Below are 23561 nucleotides of genomic sequence, written 5' to 3'. Positions count from 1 at the left end.
CATCAGGTGTGTATGGTTATTGTCAATTGCCTGACTCTGCCTGACCCTTTTGTTGGGACATGTCAGGTAAACAGCTCTGGTGTTAGTCTGTTTTCTGTCACGGTGTAAGAAAGTGTTTGTGTCGGAAATGGGTGGGAGGGGTAGAGCTTCTAAATACCCTACACGGTATGATGGGGAAAAGGTGTTACACAGAAGGGTATCGTGTCTCGCCCGTCGGTGTCCAACTTCCACTCCCTGGTGACCTCCCCATCCAGATGATCCTCCCCCACTGGTCCACCCCCAGGAACTGGATCCAATAGCAATGGCTTTGTCCTGGCCACCTGGATAACAGATCTCACACACAACACATTGTAAAGCACATTTAAGTTACATTTTTCTTTTAACGATGCCTACAAACATAGCATTTTTCCTTCCAGGAGAATGCACATTCTGTACCCGAGCACAAGATCACTTTGTTCTACGTCCAAACAAAATACTTCACCCACTCTGTGTGTTGTGATGAATCTGGCAATGTCCTCACTTCTTTCCCTGGGGTGGGGGTCCCCCATGTGTCCAGGGCACAGCAACCGCTATCTGATCCTGACCCTGGGGGTGGATATATGAGGGAGGACCACAAGGGCAGAGGTGACCCTCGGGGGAATAACATGGCATCATCAGGTGAAGGCACAAAGCCCCCTTTCCCTTGCAGGGCTTCCCCCCCTGTATCCAAGCCTTTATGGCTTACTGTAAAAGTTCCCTTCCAATATTCACAAAACCTGCTAAGGACCTCTTCCAGTATTATGCTAGGAAAGTACAACATTTCCCTACTCATAAAAATACTGAGATGAGGAGGCTGAAAGGAGTAATGCAGATCCTCAGTGCAGCGCAATGCAGAATGAGCTCTAGTAGTTACAAGCGCTTCAAAGGTGCATTTAAAAAGGCAGAACCTGAATGAGCAGGAGAGAAGCTACTTGTGAAATCCACATTTGCTTGAGGATGAGCAAGGGACTGGTGAGCTGCTGTGGAAAACTGTGTAGAACCAGCCGGCTCAAGGCAGAAGGAGGAAGGCTGCAATAACCGGCATTTCCGACTGGGACTGCATTAGAGACAGAAGGCAAGTCTGGTCAGCAGTGACAGGAATTGGAGAACAGCACCTCCGCCGCAGGAACACAGAGAGGCTTGAACACCAGGCTGGAGCCGCGAAGGATTGGAGGCTGGTTAGAGACAACGATGGACCCGTAAACTGGAGGTGGAGTACTGAGACGCCAGCACAGGTTTACCGCAAAGGGCCTAGGGAGTGATTCAAAAAGCGGTGAGTCCTGGAGAGAAAGAGAGGGACACTGGGGTGCTTTGGGAATGATATCGAAGAATGATAATTGAGAATTGAATGATAAAGAATCATTTTTGGGAATCAAAGCCTGAAAGAGGCTAAGAGGAGAGAGGAGAAAACCCCTCACTTCGTCAACTTTTGCAAAGCTATAACAGCTACGAGTCTGAGACTCTTGACCAAGGGGAGAAAAGTCAGAGAGAGGCCAAGAGGGGGTAGGAGAAAACCCTTCACCTTGTGAACATTTGCAGACCTGTTACATTTCCGAGTCTTGTACCCATGACCAAGGGGAGCAAAGCCCGAGAGATGTTGAGGGGAGAGGAAGGAAAACCCTCACCTCATGAATATTTGCAAATGCATAAGTCTGTCAGTGAGTGTAAAATTGCAACACGTTAAAAGTCCTGGCAGGAGAGTATACCAGGCAAGCATAGGTCTGCAAGTGTGGGTAAAGTGCAGCATGATTAAAGCTCTGGCAGGAGAGTATAGTATGAAAGCATAAGTCTGCTTGTGTGTGTAAAGTGCAACACATTAAACACCCTAACAGGAGAGTATACCAGGCAAGCACAGGTCTGCAAGTGCAAGTTAAATGTCCTTGCAGGAGAGTACACCAGGCAAGCATAGGTCTGCAAGTGTGTGTAAAGTACAACATGTTAAAAGCCCTGGCAGAAAGTAGATCAGGCTAACACAAGTCTGCAAGAGTGCATAGCGTGAAGCAGGTTAAAAGCCCTGGCAGGAGAGTATATCAGGCAAACACAAGTCGACAAGTTTGTGTAAGGTGAAATGCATTAAAAGCTGTGGCAGGAGAATTTACTGCTCCAAAGCTCAAATTTTCAAACTGTAGAAAACAAGCCATTCAAAGGTGTCCTGGGACATGTGTATGTACGGTAAATCCCAAAACAGAGAGTAAAGAGAGTTTGAAGGGGAAATATACCAGGTTTTATCTATAGGTGGAACTGATATATAAAACTGTGTGGGAAAACAGAGTGTTATTTACTAAGCAACCTCCAAGGAAGTTGTGTGCTGTATGGAGTTGTGAGAAAACCAGAACAGCAACCTGGTGAAGGGGGCCATCCTCTGAAGCTGTGAACATTATCCATTGGGAATTTTTGTGTTGGAGTACCTTTATACTTCCTTTGTGAACCTTTAAAGAATAAAAACATTATCCCTTTACACATTAGAGTTACTCTAGAATGTGAGGGAAAGGATAGGATTTTGCACACAGGACAGTTTTGCTTTGGACATATTGACATTGGACAGACACTTATTTTTGTTTGAGGTAGGGAAATACCACTTAGAAGTAGGGACAGTGAGGCATTTTCCCAACCCGTAATATTTTATAAAAGTTTATACCAACAAATATGACTTCTCTGTGTCTGTGTGTCATTCATGGCTACTCACAGTGTTTTGATAATGTTCCTTGGTTTCCATCATGGTGGACAAGGTTATAGAGACTGTATCAAAAATAAATACCTTTCAAAGTTCTGTAGATAATGTTTGCTGAAGGGTAGCGCAAGTAAAGGCCATGCCCCTCTGTCTACTGGGCATGGGCAGAGAATATGTCCAAGGGACAAATGCAAGGAAGGCATGGTATCAACAGTGACGACAGACACAAGTGATCACAGTTCAAGGGCATTTATTGAACTTCAATGGGTTGGTAAAATGCCTATCTAAACCTAAATCTAAAGATGGGAGCAAGCTACAACCATCATATAATAAATAACGTAGTCCTAGATGTGTCTCTGTCAAAATAAAAGGGCCAATACTAATAGGCCTATTGCCAATCCTTACTTCTAAATAAAAATGCTGTTGGACAATAATGTATCCAACAGAAAAGTGTCCAGTAAATAATATGTCAGGATGATAGAGCAGTTAGCTCCCCATCCCTACGTTTTCAGCACGGCGCAAGGCATCATACTTGAGCTTTGCACACACTCTGGCTTCTTGGCCATGAGGTAACAGTTTAAAACATATGCGAAAGGTCCTTTCGCCAAAGTCTATCTCTCTCAATGACAGTTTCTTATTGCAGAGGGCCAGATGTAACAACACAAAAGTTCCTTTCCTCTTCTCAGGTTTTCACATTCACAAGTTTTTACAATGTTCAAAATTTGGCCTGAGCCATTCGTGCTTTGACCACGGATCCCCCTCCTTTGGGCTAAGATCCCTTTTCCACAATGTTCACAATTTTGCCTCCCTCAGTCTGGCTTGAACCATGAATTCCCCCTCCTTGTAGCTCAGACCCAAGAATCAAAGACTTTCAAATGTGCGTTGGGTTTTGCTTAAACCGTCACAGGACTACTCCGATTCACTTCATACAATTATATTTCACATCAATCTTCTGTTTTCCTTTCTCTTGGTGGGATACCTTACAGAGACTTTTGATTGAGCACATTCACAGTGCCGGACCACTCTGTCAACGGTATTGTGTTTTTTATCCTCAAGTTCAAACATTCATCAGCAGTTTCACTTTACTCGCATCTTTCATCACATGTGTTTAACAATGTTTATTTCAGCATTCGTTATACAATGTTGCTGTTTGTAACCTTGACCTCAACACAAACAGTTCTTTCATCAGTCTCCCCGACACCTGCTGTGTTGATCTCTTTGGTGTTTCTTTGTTCTTGGAGCCAAGGATGATACCACGGCAGCTGCTGCTGCTCCTCTTTACCTTGGTCAGTTACACGGGTGGGCCTTTGGCATCTCCGACACACAATGCCGGATTCTGGTTTCCTGGTCTTACGCTTTCTGCCTTTAAAGTTTCTTGAAAGTAACAACGTCTTGCTGAAAAGATAACGGGAACTTCCCTTCTTACAATCCTTTCTTGTTTTTACATCTTTCTCTCCTCATTCAGCTGCCAACTCGAAGCTGCTGTACCTTTGTGTGCGTTGGCTTGCTCAGAGTGTGCTTTAATGCTCTGCCTTGTATCCGTGTGGGGACGTTTAATGGGCGTCAGGTATGAATGCTTGGCAGTAATTGCCTGACCATAGTAATGGCACATGTCAGGTACACGGCTCGGGTTTGAGACTGTTTTCCCCCAGAGTGGGCTGTCTGTGTGAAATTGTTTGTGTAGGAAAAGGGTTTTTGTAGAGGTTCCATGTATCCTACCTAGTAGGATGGGAAAAATGTGTTACAGGGAAGAGGGGGATACTGTGTGTCACCATCCGGTGTCCCACTCCCACTCCTCGAAGACCCCCTCAACCAGGTGATCCTCCCACACTTGTCCACCCCCAGAGTCTGGATCCAAAGGTCATAGCTATGCCCTGGCCACCTGAGAGAGAGATCCGCTGGGACTAGTGTGTGTGACACCTTCTAGTTTCTCACACACCCTTTCCCTATAAGATGTAGCTGCATCTGCTTCACAGGGAAACCGAGAAAGGAAATGGACATTCCCTTGGTCTTTGCCTTGTCGATAGTATTTTAGATGGGTTATTGCCCATTTGATTGCAAGGGCCACTAACTCCAATATGGAATACTTCTTTTCAAGAGGTTAGAGTTTTTGACTAGTGAATAGGATAGGGTGTTCTAATCTACCATAAATGTGCGATAAGACTGCTCCTAGCCCTGTGAAAGATGCATCCGTTTGTAACACAAACTCCTTTGAAAAATCTACCACCTTACTTTTTTGGGGTCTGGCGCAAGGTTTGTTTTAAGTTGTTATAGCATATATCATCCTCATCAGTCCAATAAATCTTCTAGGGTTCACCGTTCTTTAATTTGTCAGTTAACCTAGCTGTTTTAAGTGAGAAATTAGGGATGAACCTGCAGTAATAACCAAACCATCTCTTAGTCTTAGGCGTGAGGGTATCTAGGACAGCTTTCACTTTTTCTCGTTGGGGCTGGACATTGCCATTCCCTACAAAGAGGTCAAGGTAATTCAAGGCATATTGGGCCATCTTACATTTGGATGGATTGGCAGTTAAGCCGGCTTCGATGAGGGTTCTCATAATGGTATAAAGATGGAAGAGGTGGTCTTCCCAAGTCTTACTGGAAATGACTATGTTGTCAATATAAGCCCAACAGAAATTGGAGTAAAGCTGTAATAGCCTGTCCACAAGCCATTGGAAAGTGACTGGGGCCCCATGCAAGCCAAAAGGGAGGACTTTAAACTGCAATGATCCCAGTGGCATTGAGAAATCTGTCTTTTCTTTATCAGGTCCATATACAGGGACCTGCGAATATCCCTTGGTTAAGTCTAGGGTTGATAGAAAGACAGTACTTCCGAGTTTATCTATTAGCTCATTGATGCGCAGCATGGGATAGGCATCGAAGGCAGGGATGGCGTTAACCTACCTGAAGTCTATGAAAAACGGCCAGGAATTATCTGGTTTGGTTATCAATACAATAGGGGATGACCATGGGTTCAATAATGTTTGCATTCAGCAATTTATTTACTTCCTCTACTACTATTTGGTTTTGGGCTTCTGGGAGTCTGTAGGGTTTTAAATGGACCACTTTCCCCTTTGGAGTCCTGATATAATGATAAGTACCATATACTCTCCCTGGTTTTTCGCAGAATACATCAGGGAATGTCATGACAAGGTTTTTAAGCATTCTTGGTTCTGTCTAGATAGTTCTTGATCAATAGGCTCAGAGTTGTCTATCTCCTCCAATATTAAAAAAAGACAATATCGAGGTGGAGGCAGTGGAAGGATTTTCTTTCCACTCATTTAAGAGATTGAAAATATTCTTAAATTTACCTTTTTGTCATAGGTGGACTTCTGTTGGCTTGAGCTTTTTCCATGTGAGTGTAGACTACATTTCGAACAAGGTTCATATGCTCTTGTAATCGGGTAGTTGTTTGTGAAAGAGGAATAGGTGCCTCTTTGCTTTCTTCCCAGGTCTCGCGGAGCATGTCCAAGACATCTCTTGGTTCTCTACTAGAAAGCAGTTCAAAAAGAGAGAAGCTGGTGGTTGCCTCAGTGGTCTTTCTCACTGCAAATAGGGACCAGGGGATGATGATGTCCCAGTTCTTTCAATCATGATCTACCAATTTTCTCAAAATCATCTTGAGGGTTTTATTGAATCTCTCGACCAACCCGTCCATTTAGGGTGGTAAACAGAGGCTCTTAAACTGGAGGTAGGTAGTAATTCCTTGACTTCAATCATCAGTTTGCTCATAAAATTACAACCCTGATTTGTTAGAATTTCCTTGGGGGAAACTAACCCTAGAAAAGAATGGTAAAATATGTTTTAAGATCTGTTGGGTTGTATTGTTTCAGCATAGGGAATGCCTCTGGGTATTGGGTAGTGTAATCAATGATTATAAGGACATATTTGTTACACAATCCTAGAGGTTTCCAACGTCCCAATGATATCCATTTCAATTCGGGAAAAAGGGACTTTCATGATTGGTAAGGGGTTTTGAGGGGCAGGTAAGGGCATATGTGCACTGGTTTTCTGGCATAGCTCACAGAGACGGCTGCCTGACACTGAAGTTCCGTCCCCTGCCCTGGATATAATGCAGTAAAAAAGTGTTTAACTATCTCACCGACGCTCATGGAACCCTGCTTAGGGCTTGTGAATATGCCGTGATTTTACGAGACAGGGAACCCTGTGCTGTGAGGCCCGGAGAACTCGTGTTGCGGGCCGGACTTCGGTGGTGCTCCCCGAGGCCTGCTGAGCCTCGCGACAGCACCAGAGTGAAGGGGACAGACTCTTGAGCCAGTTGACAGCTGTGGACCAATATAGCGGGAGCCGCCGCAGGAGAGCAGCCCACTCCCCGGCCACATACGGATAGCCCAGCTCACGCTGACCTGCTGCCACTTGGAAGCTCTAGGAGGGGCCCCCACCCCAACCTAGGTGATATCCTGGTGAGGCTGATGTGGGAGCGCGCCTCACCGGGAACATAAAATAGGGAGGAGGGCCTCCTGCGGTGACTGCCCAGGTAGCATGCAGGCACCAGGTGAGAAGGGGAGGGGTTGCCCAAGACCCCTGTGAACTGCACAGACAGCGCTGCACACCGGGGATACAGTAGAGCCCCAGAGGAATGCAATCTGACTTAACATCAAGTAACAACTGTCAAATAAAGCAGAGGGCACTTGGGGGATTATTGTGGATACAGTCCATACCACGTTTGCAGTGTGGAAGGGCATCTACAGTCATGAGTGCAAGCCCCACATGGAAGGCACCCACAAGCCCCTGCTGTGCCCCTACACTCAACTCAGGATTGGCTTGATGGGGTGCGAGTGGCAGAAGCAGACACTGCATAGGAGACCTTGAGGTGAGGGGGAAGTTCAGAACCCTCTGAGGCCTCCCAGCAGCCCCCCCTGGAGACACGATAGGCAAAGGTTCTGCGAGGACGATCAGGCAGCTGCACAGGTGCATATAGAAGGACCCCCCACCCTCTAAAACCAGGACATTTTAAGGACCCTGATCCAAACCTCTAGCACTGGACGCTGGCCAGTTTGAGGGGTGGACCCCCGGGCCTAGTTGCTAGTCACTCAGGATCTGGATTGCGTACTGTCCACCTGCTGGGTTCATCTTGAGGATGTCCGCTCTCCTTTGTAACACCTTCTCTGGCCCTGTCTACCTCAACCCACCTGGACTTGCTGTGGGACCTTATGCTCTTGGAGCGTGGTCCCTGATCTGAAGGGTACAGAGGGGATATTGGTGGCAGCATCTGTTGGACTCCTGTGGCACACGGCGAGGCAGTTGTTATTCGCTATATGAGCTAGAAAGAGACCCTCACCCAGTTTCACTTCTGCACCATAAACACCACAATGGAAGTGGGAAGTTCGCACCCACTGCCTCCGGAGCTGTTGTCCATCAAATACAGACAATTTTGGAGGAGATCGGGGATGAGAACCGACATGGGGGCAAAGATTGCCGACCTGTCTGCCAAGGTGAACACGTTGGAGGACAGAATGGATGGGGTAGAGGCAAACCAAACATCCACAGGGCTCCTCGAGACGCAGATGGAAGCCCGCTTCATGGAGATGGAATGCCGGGAGGATTAGTTGCGCCTCAAGGTAGATGACATCGAAAACTGTGAGAGGCAAAATAACCTCAGGATTTTCAGACTGGTCGAGGCGGATGGGGAGACCCCTGAGGGTTTGGAGGGCAAGGTGCAGGACATCTTCAGGTTGGCTCTTGGTACGGAGGATGGTGATAAACTTATGATAGACAGAGTCGACTAAGCGGGCGGAGATGCAAGAGGTCCTCAGACAGTATTGGCTCGAATGCACTACTATGGTGACAAAATGAGGGTCCTTGACCGAGCGAAGAGTATTAGAGAAATATACTGTGGAGACTTTACAGTGTCAATCTTTCAGGATGCTACTGCGACGCAGGAAGTGTGGAGCCCTCACCAAATGGTTGCAGGAAAAGGGTGTAGGGTACAGGTGGGGGTACCCATTCTAATTGGCGTTTGAGTGGGAAGGGGAGAGGCATCACCTGGCAGCTGAGGAGGAGATCCAAATAATTACAGAGGAACTGCTTGGCATTCGAGGAGGTCATCCGTGGGAAGCATGTGGGCAGGCGTCAACCTCTGCTCGTGGCCCTAGAGGCCTTGAGGCTATGCGTGGGACTTTTAGGGGGAAGAGAGGTTCGAAATTTCAGAAGCTGAACACCCCTCCCTCGGCAGACGATCCCCCCTGAGGAGGCAAGGTTTGACCTTCAAGGACGTGAGATGCTCATGCTACGGTGCCTTTGAAATGTAAAGGACCCTCCTATGACTATGTTTCTAAATGTCTAATAGCTTTATTGGTGAAAGAGGAACCGACCACTCGAGTTGCGGTTGCTGTTTTTATTTGGTGTATTCACATTTCTTTAGGCACCGAAATATGGGTGCGGCCCTGCGGGTGGGGCGCATGGTCTGGAGACAGGTGGGCGATCATGGAAGTATGGAGGAGACAAGTAAGTCGTCTACCAAAAAGACTGAGTGTCCTTCCCCCGTGGCAGACTGCTACCCTGGAGTGTTTAGGGAGAGAGAGTTCCTACACAGGGTATTCTGGGTAGGGGAGGAGCCCATGCTGGTACATCAATCATCCCCAGCAAGCTGGCCACCCCCTGCACCCCTAATGTTGGAGAGCTGGGGTTCCTGCAACAGGTGTTCAGAGTAATGGATGAGTGGGCAGAAGGGGTACTGATCCTGTGGGGGGGGATTTTAACCTGATACTGGGCCCCCAGCTGGACTGGTGGTTGGCGAAGTGTCAGAGATCAAGAGACCCCACGAGAGTTAGTCTTGCATTCAGGGAACTCCTGCAGGACCACTTTTGGGTGGACGTGTGGAGCAGGGCATGGCTGACACCAGGGGTTATACCTTCTTCTCACCCCCCCCCCCCCACCAGTCATAAACAAAGATTGACCTATTACTGGTCCTGAGGGAACAGGAGAATGAGGTAAGTGTCCAGAGGGTGGAAACTTAGGCGGTCGGACCACAAGCGGGTGATGGTGGCATGGTGGCTACTGGAGCCTCAACGGGCCTACAGGTGGAGATGCAATGATACATTGCTGAGGGACCAAGTGTTTCGAGAATTCATGGGTAAGGAGATGCGGACATATTTTTAGATTAACGACACCGGAGAGACGACCATGGCAATGGTGTGGGAAGCAGCCACGGCCACGTTTCGGGGTTTATTTATAGCAGAGGGGTCCCGTAAGAAATGGGAAAAGGCCCTGATTCAGAACAGAATCCATATGAAGCTGTAGGCAATGCGCCTCTCTCTGACCTGAGGAGGTACTGACAAAGGGTCCCTACTCAGTGAAATGAGGGATAAAAGACAGAAATTGCATATGGTCCTACTTGGGGAGGTGGTCAAGAAGTTGAGGTACACTTGTCGGAGATACTACGAGAAGGGGGACAAGGTGGGGACCCTCCTCCAAGGTAGGGTTTGAGGCTGCAGAGTGGAGAGGAAGGTTGCTGGTCTTCAGGATGGGGAAGGTCGGCTTACCAGGGGAAGAAAAACCATAGCGGACTCCTTTGCAAGTTACTATAAGGACTTGTATACCAGGCTACTGTGTAAATCGATAGAGGATATTAGGTCCTACTTGGATAGGTGCTTCCTCCCCAAATTCACAGGATCCGAAAGAGAAGCCTTGGAAGGGGAAGTAACTGGTGAGGACGTCGTAGAAGCTATTAAGGGGTTAAGGGTTGGGAAGGCACCAGGAGTGGATGGCTTTACGGCTGACTTTTATAAGCAGTACTGTTTACTGCTGGAAAAACCCCTGGCCAAATTGTACAACTCGATTGTGGGAGAGGATACAATATCCCTGACCTTCTTACAGGCTTTGATAGCTGTTGTACTGCAAGAAGGGAAGGACCTGGCTGAATATATCTCTTACAGGCCTATAGCTCTCTGCAATGTGGACGCTAAGATCTTCGACAGAATCATGGCGACGCACTTAGAATCATGTCCACCTCACTTAATTCACCCTGACCAGGTGGGCTTTGTGTTGAACAGGCATGGTGCAGATAGCATGCTCAAAACTCTGCATGTTATGAGCTCCCGTATGACGCGGGAAGAGGGGGTGCTCCTGCTCTCCCTTGATGCCGAGAAGGCATTTGACCGGGTGAGCTGGGCCTTAATGGTGGAAGTCCTGGCCTCTCTGGGAATGGGCCCCAGATGGATGGGGTGGATGGCGGCCAGTGGCTAAAGTGGTGGTTAATGGGACGAAATCAGTGTTCTTTCCCCTGCAGCGGGGTACACGCCAGGGGTGCCCCCTCTCCCCTCTGCTTTACGCATTGGTAATGGAACAGTGGGCAGTCTCGATCAGGGGCAACAGGGAAATTAGAGCGGTAGAGGTGGGCAGGATTTGTTGCAAACTGAGTCTTTTTGCAGACAACACTTTACTCTACCTCTCCAACCCGTCCTGCAAAGTCTGGAAGAATACCGGAGGGTATCTGGCTTTATGGTGAACCTGGGCAAGTCAGTGGCATTTACCATTGGGAACCTATCGTAGGTGGAAAGGAACTATGTAGCTGGGCTTCCATTCAAGTTACAGACGGGGATGTTTCGATATCTGGGGATTCAGTTGACACGTGACCTGGGGGATATATTTTCCGCAAACCTCCTCCCCCTGTGGGCAGCGGTAAAGCGAGACCAGGGAAGGTGGGGGGGCTTGGGACTCTCTTGGATGCCGCAGCTGAACCTGATCAAGACGGTGGTTCTCCCCAAATTCGTATTCCTATTCCTGATGCTTCCAGTGGTTGTCCCCAGGTCATTTCTGCTTGAGGTAAAGCGGGTCCTGCTGAGGTTCCTCTGGGCATGGAAGAAACACAGAATAGCCTGAGGGAGTGGGGTGCCCTGACTTGGCATCCTACTACAAAGCTATCCAGATGTGAGTATTAGTGGACCACTTTTTCACAGACCCGGGGAAACAGTGGGTGGTGATGGACAACGAGGTGCTGGCTCCAGTTTCGTTGAGTGAGTGGTTATGGGTCCCTAGATCGTGAATTCTGAATACAGTCCTGTGCCACCGGGTCCTGGAGGCTCTGTGGTTGCTCTGGAAGGAGGGAGGGTACAATAGATGGCTAACAACATGGCCATCACCCTTGAGTTGTATCTGGGCACCCCCACTGTGAGACGGGATAGAGGAGCCATTAGCATTTCAGTTATGGTATGAGGTGGGGCTCAGAAGGGCAGGTCATCTGTGGATGGATGATGCCTTTGTGTCCCTTGGTAAATTAGAGGCAGCCCTGAGTCTGAATGGGCTGTCCCCCTTCTGATTTTTACAACTGAAAGGAGCCTTGTCTGAGGAGAGGTGGGGATTGAATCTCAGAAGGGACTAACAGAGTTTGAGAAATTCCTAATGCTGCAAAAGGGGTCTAAAGGGCAGATAGGGCAGCTCTACAAACTAATACTCTTGGCAGTCCAGAGAGAACCCCTATCCTCGAGAACCAGGTGGGAGCAAGACTTGGGGGAGGATATTGGTGATGAGTTATGGCTCCGAATGTGTAGGAGGGCGCACCAGTCTACCCGGTCTTTTCAGTACAGACATCCGCCCCTCAAACTCTTACACAGGTGGCACTACTCTCCGGTGATAATAGCAAGAATGAGAGACGGTTATGATCTGCACTGCTGGAAATTCCACCAGGAGAGGGGTGACTATATACATATGTGGTGGGGCTACCCCAGGATGAGGGAATACTGGGAGGAGGTTATCTCTTGGATTAAAAGGCTTGATGGGATTCGGCAGGTCCTCTCTCCATGGCTTGTCCTCTTTGGGGTAAGCCTAGGTGAGGATGGTGGGGGGGAACAAGATCACATGCTTCACACCATGCTTGTGGCCACAAGGTGCTGCATGTCCCAATTATGGAAGACCACATGCATGCCTGTAGAGAGTGAGTGGGTGGTTAAGATCCACGCCATTTATGACATTGAGTATCTTACCAATATCTTGGCAGAATCTATGGTTAATATTGAGATGTGTATGCACCGGGCATTTGGTCAGGAGACATGGGAAGTGTAACAGGAAACCCCATATGAGCAGATTCCATTTGTGAACAGCTGGCATACAGAGAGGACCTGTAGTGCTGGACAGATCCCCTTGCTGGCTTGGGGATTCTTCTGTCCACAAGAGAACCAGGCGACAAGTATTGTTTCCTGACTGCTTAAGATCCCTTACGTGCCTAAGTCACGCCCCCTGGCTCCCAGAATCCTTACAAAAACTAGGGTATCTGCGCATTTGCGCTCGCATTTCAAGTGAATGCAAGTGTGCTGTTTGGTTTGGCAACAGGCTACGTACGTTGTCCCTGCTGCCCTGCACATGATAAAGAACATAGCTATAAGGACAAGAGGAAGTGCCTTCATTCTTTCAAAAGCGAAACACTGCTAAGGAACTTCCCAAAAAGCACTAAGGACTTCTGAACCCAACGTAATTATCTTGCTCTATTTTGCAGCTGTGTGTATAAGGGTTGGACCTTCTGGCTGAGCTGTGGTGGGCTGGATTTATTACTTTAAGAGCTGGGCTGAGCTGGATCAACAGGGTTTTCCATGTAATGTTACTGCAGTAACCCGCCCACTGAATACATGTTACTCACGCAGGTTCATCTTTTCCTTTTTGTTTCTAGATCCCTTGCGTGCCTAAATCACACACCCTGGCTCCCAGATTCCCTACAAAAACTAGGGTGTATGCGCACTTGCATGCGCATTTCAAGTGAATGCAAGTGTGCTGTTTGCTTGTTCGGCTGCTCGCAGCGTCACAGCAAGCACACAACCAAATATTTAATTTGCCTAAGCTCCTTTCTCTTTATACATAAATTAATATCCCATGAAAATCCGCGCTTTTGCAGGCGAGCAATTTGGCTCAGAGCTATTGTGACTGCTAGAGCCTGACGTGCTCTTGATAGGCTCCCGGAAATTGACCTCAGTACTTTCACTTTTTGAATCCTGAGATTGTTAATTGAATAACTTGCTGTACGGAGCTCGCCCGTATGATGTCAGTGCCCTACACCCTTAAGACAGATATGCCACCTAACCGCTGCATGCTAAAATTGATTCAACATTTAAAGAGCACGCCCGCCAGAGGCACCAATTCTTTGTCTTCCCATAAAATATCCACTATAACTGGATGAGTGGGACTAAAGCAACCTCCCATGGCTGATATTCGCGGATTCTATCCTTTGTTGAATACTAAAACAGGTACTACTGCATCCCAGTCTGTGAATTACAAACTTTATGTCCGGGCTTTACCACCAACCCTGAATCCTTTTGTTAGCGATATAACCATGGCTACTGTGCTGACTTCTGATTTGGGAGCCCATCGTTGTCCTGGTAACCTAAGTATGTTAGCAGCAAATGACCTTCCTCAATTAGTCAACAGTCTCTTGCCTTGTCCCCTTTTGCCCGAGCTCTTGCCTGTTTGTAATATTGATATGTTGTCTAATTCACGAAAAAGTGATATAAACATGGATCCCCGATGAAAGCGAATTGCTTCGATGTTCATGCAGAAGAAGTACATTTTGCCAATATTTCAATGCAGGCTGGTAATTCTTTTCAGGCTTCTACCCAAAGTAATCACCTGAAAAGAAGTTTTAAAAACCAAGATATTCCACATTTTAATCTATCCCAGTCTCCAGTGATGTTCTCTATTGCTTCACATAATTCCTCTGTTCCTTTGTCCCGCTCCTCTTCTCCCGCTACTTTGGTAGACCGAAGTTGTCAAAATTCGACCCCTTCTCCTCTCACTGTTCCTGCTGTATTGAATGTTTCACCTTCATATATTTTCCAAAATGCGCTTTCAACTTTGAATATAGCTATGTCCTCTCTTCTAAAATTGTATGAGACTATCGATTCAAGACTAACGTCACAAAATCAACTTATTGAAACTCTACTTAAGCAACAAACTTTGACGATGGATGCTTTGAAAACCCTACCACTTAACCATCTAAAGACCTGCTCAGCTTCTGACCCTCCTTCGGCTCGATATCTGTGAGCAGAAAGCTATGGTTCAATCTTGTATTTCTGAAATAACCACGTATTTCCAGAGTCATTTGGCCTTACTGATATGACAGCTTGTTGATCAACAAGCGCCCTTAGAATCACAACATAATGTCCCTGCACAACCGATGATGCGGTCACCTATGGACAAACTAATCCCCCCAGAGACATAGCTAAATGCCCCTTTACAACTTACGACCTTGCCATCGCTGACCGCATCCTCGATTGGCACGGAGTCTGTGGTAATTGACCTGACTGCCTAACGACTTAAGACAGGGAGCTGCTGACAACGCAAGAGTACCTAAGCATTCTAAACTTGTAAAAGTGAATCTGGGCAGAGATATAATGAATTTTTGTAGCCCAATTACAAAAAAAAAAACGTCTCCTCCACATTACCAACGCAAGTAAAAAAGACCAAAAATATAAAATCTACTAAAGTACTTGAACAGGCAGCTACTAAATCCTTTCTTAGAAACTTTACTAAACCAACAGAAGGTTTAAATACCATTACAGCTGCAATAATAAAAAAGTATGCGAATTCTAAGAAAGTTACAACTCAAACGGTAACCGCAACACAACGACTAGGTACTGTGATTGCACATGAACCGCTGGACGACCTTATTAAAGAAATTGACGCTCACCCCAAATGACCAAGCAGTCCTATAGATATTACAGCCTGCCCAGCCCAACACTTACAATCTGAGTCCTGTTAAATGAGAACTTGGGATCTAACTTATTTGCGATGCAGCAACGGATTGCATATCTGGAAAAATCACAAGTTACTAACTCCGAAAGAGTCAGTGTTGCAAAACCCTCAAGCTGCTCCACCTATGGTTTTCCAGACTCATCCACAGCTTAGACCCTGTTCTGAGTCAAATACTAATGACTCTCCACCCAAATCTTCGTTGAGTCTTCAGAAGACACAATCTAGCTTGCACTTAACAAATTCATCACCACCTTTAATGCCTGACCCTCGCAAGTCTGACCTTTCTTGCCTTTATGAAAGACTCTTACAAGTGGAAAAAGCTTTAGTCACTCAAAACATGAGTCTTCAAAATAATCTAATGCAAAATTCGACCCAGGTTTTTCAAACTGATACACTCTTGGCAAAGCCTGTAAACAGAAGTCTGAAACTCCAGCTGTTTCAAAGATGTTGGATTCGCATTTCGGTCCGAGCTACCACACCCTGTTAATCCAATGTAGACCTGGCCCTTATGATGACCTAAACCGTGCGTTGATCCTAAATATTTTCTCAGATATTCAACCCTTGGAAGATCTCACCACCACTGATATTGACCAGGTTGAATTTCCTGATGACACAAATCTTACTTGCTCCAGATTATGGATCAAATCTGAGGTTATCCTAAATCTTATATGGCAAGCTAGACGCAAACGTTTTGACTTGGGTTTTACACTATCATATGAAACAAATCAGAAAAAAACCCTGATTCAAAAAATAAAAATGAATTTACATGAGCGAAAATACACCTCACGTGCTCTTGAGCCCATCCAGGACACTACGCGTTTCACCTCGGCATGACCAACCTCTAATTGTTAACCACTAACATCACACTCATTTACTCAAATGAAGTTAATTAGTTGGAATGCACAAGGTCATTGCCATCTTATTAACTACAGTAAAAGAGATCTACATCATTACATCATTGCCATGCAAGAGACTTAGTTAAAAACGATACCAGTGTGGGATAATTTTGACTTACCATTCCAGCATTGCAAAATCCTAAAGGACAACCAATGGCAGGGATGCTCATAGGTGTGAAAAAGTCATCTGGGCTTACAATCTCTAAATGGGCTGTTCCCAATGATTACACCCAGCTCGTAAAATGTATCTCTAAGTCACATACAATTCCCCTAATAAATGCTTACTAGAATCGTTCTGTGATACCTGACAATGATTTCCTAATTCCTATTGAGCACCTCCTCAGTCTAATAGCGCTAGATGTAACCATTACATCGACCATCATCCTTGTTGGAGATTTAAACATTCATTGCTTTCAAAAGACGACCTCCAAAGAGGCAACTACAATATCTAAATGGTTGATGCTCATGGCAAACTTCCAATTACAAAGGATAAATGGCTCAATTGAGGGTGACATCCCACATAGACCTACTTGGCATCGTCTAGATCAGAAATCTACTATTGATTACATCTATGTTGACTCTAATACATTCTCTCTTGCCAAACATTTTCATGTTCATAGTCAATGTTTTAGTGACCGTGACCAATTTATATTTAGCTGGATGTAGGACACCATGATTACATCGACCCAATACCTAAAATATTCTGTGCTTATAAATGGTGGGTGCAATAGATTATGGCTCTCAGAGGACCATCTCTATGGCCTGTACTATTGCCTGGAATGTAATGTCATAAAATACTCACCTATGGCACTCTCTGATGCGCCGAATGTTGCAGCGTTCCAACTTTTTGTTGAACCTGACAAAGGAGCTAAAAAAAACGTTTTTAAACACCTACATTCCTTTGATCTGGAATTGAAAAAACACAAAACTACCCTTCGTAAACAAATACAAGAACAACGTAAGCTGAAGCTACGAGATCATTTGATTTTGGTCAGGCACCTAAAAATGGAGTATAAAAACTGTTGGCTAGGGAGAAAGGCTCTTATGTACAATAATGATAGTGAGGTCATGCTAAAGACACTTGCCTCGAAAAATGTGAGATTTATATGGCAGTTACTTACCAACTCTTCCATGACTTCTCAGCTGGCACTTCAATCTAATCCTGTGAGTGAGCAGAAATGGACAGACCATTAAACGTTTCCATGCGCTAAACAAAATATAAAAACCCAAGTATATATGGACATTCCTATCCCTCCAATCATGTTGACCCTCACTTTTGATACCGATGATATTCAATACTATATATCGGAGCTTAAATCTTCTAGAGCACCGGGCCCTGAGGGTCTGTCAAATATAACCATTAAATCTAATCCTTGGGCCTGGACCATGATGCTGAACTTGATATTTATGGAGGTCATTAATGCCAGTAAAATACCATATTCCTAGTGCAAATCTATTATAGTGCCTATTTTCAAAAAAGAGGACCGACAAGCACCTCAAAGCTATCGTCCAATTACACTTCTTGATGTTCCAGGGAAATTATTTTCCAGATTGATCCTTCGCGATCTCAATCTATGGACAATACAAATGAACCGAAATGATCCTCATCAAACTGGGTTAATTCCAGGGATTGGAACCTCAACCAATTTAACAGCCTTAACTGCTATCCAGCAACGTGCATGCGTACTGGAACATGGCCTCCACCTTGCCTTCGTTGACTTTAAGTCTGTGTTTGAGTCGGTAAGTAGAGAACTTCTCTGGAATAAGCGTATCACGTCAGGCTGCCCTCCTTCTCTTCTATCTCTTATAATGCAGTTGCATTCTAACACTTCAATCTAGGTGAGACTAAACTTGGAGGGTCTGCTCTCAGAACCAATACGGACTTATCGAGGCCTGAAACAAGGTTATGTCTTGGAGGCGATATTATTACATTTTTTTATTCACGACCTACATCATAACTTCTTGATACTCCCATCGGACCCCCCGCGCTTGGGACTATCCGATGTCTCTTGGCTAATGTACGCCAATGACCTTGATCGTGAATGACTACAAATATATTGGTATAGAGATTAACAATGATCCGTATGATGACTCCTATATTAATGATGTGAATGCAAAGATTCGTTCTTGCACCTCACATGCGTTATTGATCCAAGGGAAATATGGAGAGTTCTCTTGTAAACCTGCTATCACCTTCTATATGCAGAAGGTGACTGCAATAATCCTTTATGGGTGCGAAACGAAACATCCAAAGGCCCAGATATTCTGGACCAAAATCGAAGGGATATATTGGAAAAAAGTCCTGAATTTGCCAAGAAGTCAGCCCATGCATCTTATTAGACATGAATTGGGCCTACCATCTCTATATGTGATGGCTAACTGGAAATTCCTGGCTCTGTATAGAAAGTTAATCATGTTACCAGCCTCGCCTTCGATATCATCTTAACTTGCATGGTACATGTTGGAATATGAGCATGCATATCCCTGATTGTGGCAAAATCTTGTACGATCTGTGGTGATTGCAACAAATATATTAGAACTCTTATTGAAAACTAATCCAAACAAAGCCAAAAGTAACCTATGGCGCTTAGATTGGATTAATATGTTAGATTTATGCTAAAAATATGAAGTATGCATAAATAATCCCTTGCAGGCAAGAAACTTAAAACCACGGAAATGTACCTTCTCAAATTTCCTCACTCAAACTTGCGAAGCACTTTCTTACACTTTTCCTTGAATTTGTGTCTTACTAGAAATCTGAAACACTGATGACTGCAATTACAGTCTAGTGAGAACTTCTGTCGATTTTGTTGCAATCAAGAGTGCATTGAAACACTCTCCCATCTGTTAACCGAGTGTCCCGTCCTAATTGATCAGCGTATTATGCTATTTAAAACTTACCTGTCATATGTAACAAGTCTAACCTCAGATGATCTCTGGAAGAGATTGTCTCATAAAAGGCTAATACATCTGCAAATAGCTATTGTTAAATATATTCGCCTACTTGACCTAGTTTCATTATCATAATGAAATGAATGAGAAAGAGCATCTAATATTTCGGTCTTTTGCCTGTTACCTTTTATAATTAATACTTTTTGTTACTCTCTTGTATTCTCTTATCTTAGAACGTATGATCTTTTCTATCCTTCTCCAATCTTTCCTCCTTTCCTTCTTTATTCTTTTTACTCATATATTTCAAATATAATTTTCAACTAATATTTGTGTAGCTCTGCTTTTGCATTTTTTAAGCACTTGTCTGCTTTAATTGTATCAAAGTTTAAGATTGCTTTGTTATTGCTTTTATTTGCTTTTCCTTATTACTTATGCTCAATTATCTGATGTTTATTTCTATTTTACGATTTATAATGTTAAATGATTTATTGAAAAGTTGTTTCGACAACTGTAACAATAAAAAAAAAAATTGATATGGTCTGGCTCCCCTTTTTTGAGAAATATGGACGACCGGGCCAGCAGGACCGAGTAAAGGAAGGAGGGCCGAAGGGGGAGACCTTGTGCTGAGAGGACGAAGCAGGGAGATGGATAATCCATGAGGCTGATAGAACTGGGAATATGGGACCCTAATGTTCGGGTGCACCTTGTGACAGAACCCTGACTCACGATGAGAGTACTACTGAAGTGTCCAAACTCGAGAGTGCACTTACGACTGGAAATGCATGGCATGGGGGAGAAGGGGGGAATTGTTTAAAGGGATCGTTACAGAGTATTTAAATTATGTTGATTGTTATATGACTAAAAACCCAATAAAAATTGATTTAAAAAATAAATAAAAGGTCCTATGCTAATAAACCTATTGCCAATCCTTACTTCTAAATACAAATGGTGTAGGACAATGATGTATGCAACAGAAATGTGTTAAAGAAATAATATGTCGGGATGATAGAGCAGTTGGCTCCCCTTCCCCACCTTTTCAGCACGGGGCAAGGCGGCACAATTGAGCTTCGCCATACTCTCTGGCTTCTTGGCCATGAGGTAACAGTTCAAAACATCTGCATCAGGGCCTTCTGCCAGTGTCTCTCTCTCTCTCTCAATGACATTTTCTTATTGCAGAGGGCCTGATGTAACAAAACAAGCATTTCTTTTCATTCTTCTCAGGTTTTCACATTCACAAGTTTACACAATGTTCACAATTTGGTCTCCCTTGTTCGGGCTTGGACCACAGATCTCAATCCTTCGGGCTCAGATACCTTTTCCACAATGTTCACATTTTGGCTTTGCTCGTTCAGGCTCGCACCATGGACTCCCCTCCTTTAGGCTCAGATCCCTTTTCCACAATGTTCACAATTTGGCCTCCATCATTCGGGCTCGGACCATGGATCCCCCTTCTTTTGCGCACAGACTCAAGAATCGATGACTTTAGAATGTGCAATGTGTTTTTCTAAAACCGTTGCAGGACCACTCCGATTCACTTCGCACAATTATATTTCACATCAATCTTCTATTTTCCTTTCTCTTGGTGGAATACCTTACAGAACTTTTCGATTGAGCACATGCATGGTACCTGACCACTCTGTCAACAGTATTGTATAATTTATTCTCAAGTTCAAACATTCATCAGCCGTTTAACTTTACTCGCGTCTTTCATCACATGAGTTTAACTATGTTTGTTCCAGCGATCGTTATACAATTTTGCCACTTGCAACCTTGACTTCAACACAGACTGGTCTTGCATCAGTCTCCCAAACTGACAAGCTGTGTTAATCTCTTTGGTATTTCTTTGTTCTTGGAGCCAAGGATGATAGCCAAGCGGCTGCTGCTGCTCCTCCACACCTTAATCAGTTACGCAGGAGGACCATTCAGCATCTCCGACACACAATGTATTATTCTTCAGCCTTGTCGCCTGGTCTCCTGGTTTTACACATCTTGCCGAAAAGGTCAAGGGAATTTCCATTCTTACGATCCCTTCTTGTTTTGCTGTCTTTCTCCCATCGTTCAGCTGTCAACTCAAAACTGCTGTACCTTTGTGTTCTTTGCCTCACTCAGTGTGCTTTTGTGCTCTGCCTTTTATCCATGTGTGTACGTTTAATGGAAGTCAGGTGGGAATGCTTGTCAGTAACTGTCTGACCTTCCCTGACCATAGTAGTGGGACATGTCAGGTACACGGTTTGGGTGCAACTTTGTTTTTCCCAAGAGCGGACTGTCCATGTGAAAATGTGCAGGAAAAGGGGGTGGCTGGTAGAGTTTCCATGTATCCTACCTGATAGGATGGGGAAAAGGTATTACAGGGAAGAGAGGAATACCGCATCTCGCCATCCAGTATCCCACTCCCAGAAAGATCCCTCAACCAGGTGATCGTCCCTCGCTGGTCCACCCCCAGGGTCCAGATCCAAAGGTGATGGCCGTGCCCTCGTCACCTGAGAGAGAGATTTGCGGGGACCTGCGGTTGGGACACCTTCTGGTTTCTCACACAACACAGGTAGATTCTCACTACTGGATCATGGCTGCAGTTTATGCCCAACAAGCCCAGCACATAGGGTTATTGAGTGCAGGGCATGTCCAAGGCACAAATACAAAAAAGGTAGCAGGCGCCCCTCTCTCGATGTCCTAGGCACAATTACTGATGGGCGCTGCAAGTAGGATCATGTCACCCATGGCTTGCCCTCTGATCATACCCACTATAAAAGAAAAGCATGGCCGCTGTACATGTGGCTGCAAGGAGTGGCCGCCGGGCATGATCGCATGCTTTGCAGGTACAGCGGTGTGATCGCGGGCAATGTTGTAGAGACATTCCAGTAAGAGTGACTGCACTCTTGTATCCCGAAACGACCCAACCATACACTAAACACACTAAAGTAAGTTGCAGTTCCCTGATAGGGTAATACGATAAAATATGCTAAAAAAATCCCAGAAGAAAACCTGCTGTTGGAGGGATGTTAAGCTCACAATGAAAAAGCTTAAAAAAAGAAATGTACCAGTTATGGTTTACAAAACCAAAACTCAGACCTCACCGTATATACGCTGCTCTTGGTGTAACACATGGTAACACTGACATCAGCATTGCCGGTCTTTGGGTACTGTGGCATGTCCACAAATGTGCATGCATGATACCCTTATGAAGCTAACACATACATATATATTTTATTGTTTCTCAAAGCACCTGAGGAAGGAACCGGGGTAGACCTGAAAGATATGAACTAAAAATGTGTGCTAGCCGCTTAAATGTATCATCCACACAAGATGTCTTTCTTTAAGACATTAAACAATCTTATTTTTCACACGGATAACAGCATGTTCCCACGTCAGTATTTTTCGAAAGCACACAATGAGCATATGTAAGACAATATATGTCTGATTTCAATGCTAATACCGTGAAAATGTTTCCAGAGAATATTTGAAGGATCTTTTCTTACATTCTAAAGTGTATTTGTTCGCATTTCACCCTCTTTCCGACTGCTAGCTGCGTAGCTCAGAATGTTGCGTCACGGTGTGCTTTTCTTTCCTTAAGGTCTACGATTACTGCGATTTTTCCTTGCTGTGCACCGAAGTCTGTCAAAACGGTCAGCGCTTTTCCGGCGGAGAGTTCCTGGCGGCCAACCGACTCATCGTCTGGACCGAGGACTGCCACAGTTGCATATACCAGCTGCTTAACAGGTGGGCCCAGATGGGGGTGGGGGCAGAACAACAGCAGTCCAGGTACAGGCCGAAGTGTGGCTGGGGCTCATTATCGGAAATCACTGCATGTCACACATGATCAAAACCCAGAACAAAATGACTGTGGCGCAGGGAGATTTAGGCCGCGTGCACCAGGCCGGCATCTTTGTGTGGCGCAGCAGGAGAGGGAGGCCAGCATTGACCAGGCTGAACCTCGGCAGCTGCGCCTCTGATTCCATTTAACAAGTCACTTGTAATGAGCCAGTGACCTAACAACTTTTCGAGCCCAGAACCTATTTCTCCAGGAGTCTTTTCAAACGATGAATTTCTAAAGCGTGTTTTTTTTCCCCGTTTCCTTTATTTAGCGGACTTTCAAAAAGCGTACATCCTGCTGACGGAGGGACGCTGAAAGAAACAATTTCTCCTCATCTGCTCTGCACCACGGACATGAATGGAAACGAGGTAAACGTGAGGGCAATTTTACTCTTAAGTGGTTCAATGCTGCTACCTACTCCCACTTGTCTATCCCTGAAAATATTAACTTGTATTTCACCTTTTAAACCTTTTATTAACGTTTTAAGGCGCTCCGAACCCCTGTAGCTAGGGCCAGCGCTGAACAAACATGGGAATAATTAAATAAATAAGTACTATTTTGTAGAATAACTTTC

At 45.2% G+C, this 23561-nt stretch overlaps 1 protein-coding gene across 2 annotated transcripts in view; it reads left to right on the top strand.

The window, feature by feature from the left end:
* The window catches only part of WDR72 (WD repeat domain 72), a 933775-nt gene that overhangs the window by 376448 nt on the left and 533766 nt on the right, over window positions 1-23561 (top strand). For both annotated transcript variants that reach the window (XM_069624855.1, XM_069624854.1), the window contains exons 8-9: window positions 22748-22893; window positions 23259-23355. In XM_069624855.1, coding sequence (XP_069480956.1) covers window positions 22748-22893; window positions 23259-23355 — 243 coding nt within the window. The remainder of the gene's footprint in view (window positions 1-22747; window positions 22894-23258; window positions 23356-23561) is intronic.

The sequence above is a fragment of the Ambystoma mexicanum genome, chromosome 11 (genome assembly GCF_040938575.1).
Source record: "Ambystoma mexicanum isolate Mex_15411 chromosome 11, UKY_AmexF1_1, whole genome shotgun sequence".
Lineage (NCBI taxonomy): Eukaryota > Metazoa > Chordata > Amphibia > Caudata > Ambystomatidae > Ambystoma > Ambystoma mexicanum.
This window is presented reverse-complemented; position numbering and strand designations above follow the sequence as displayed.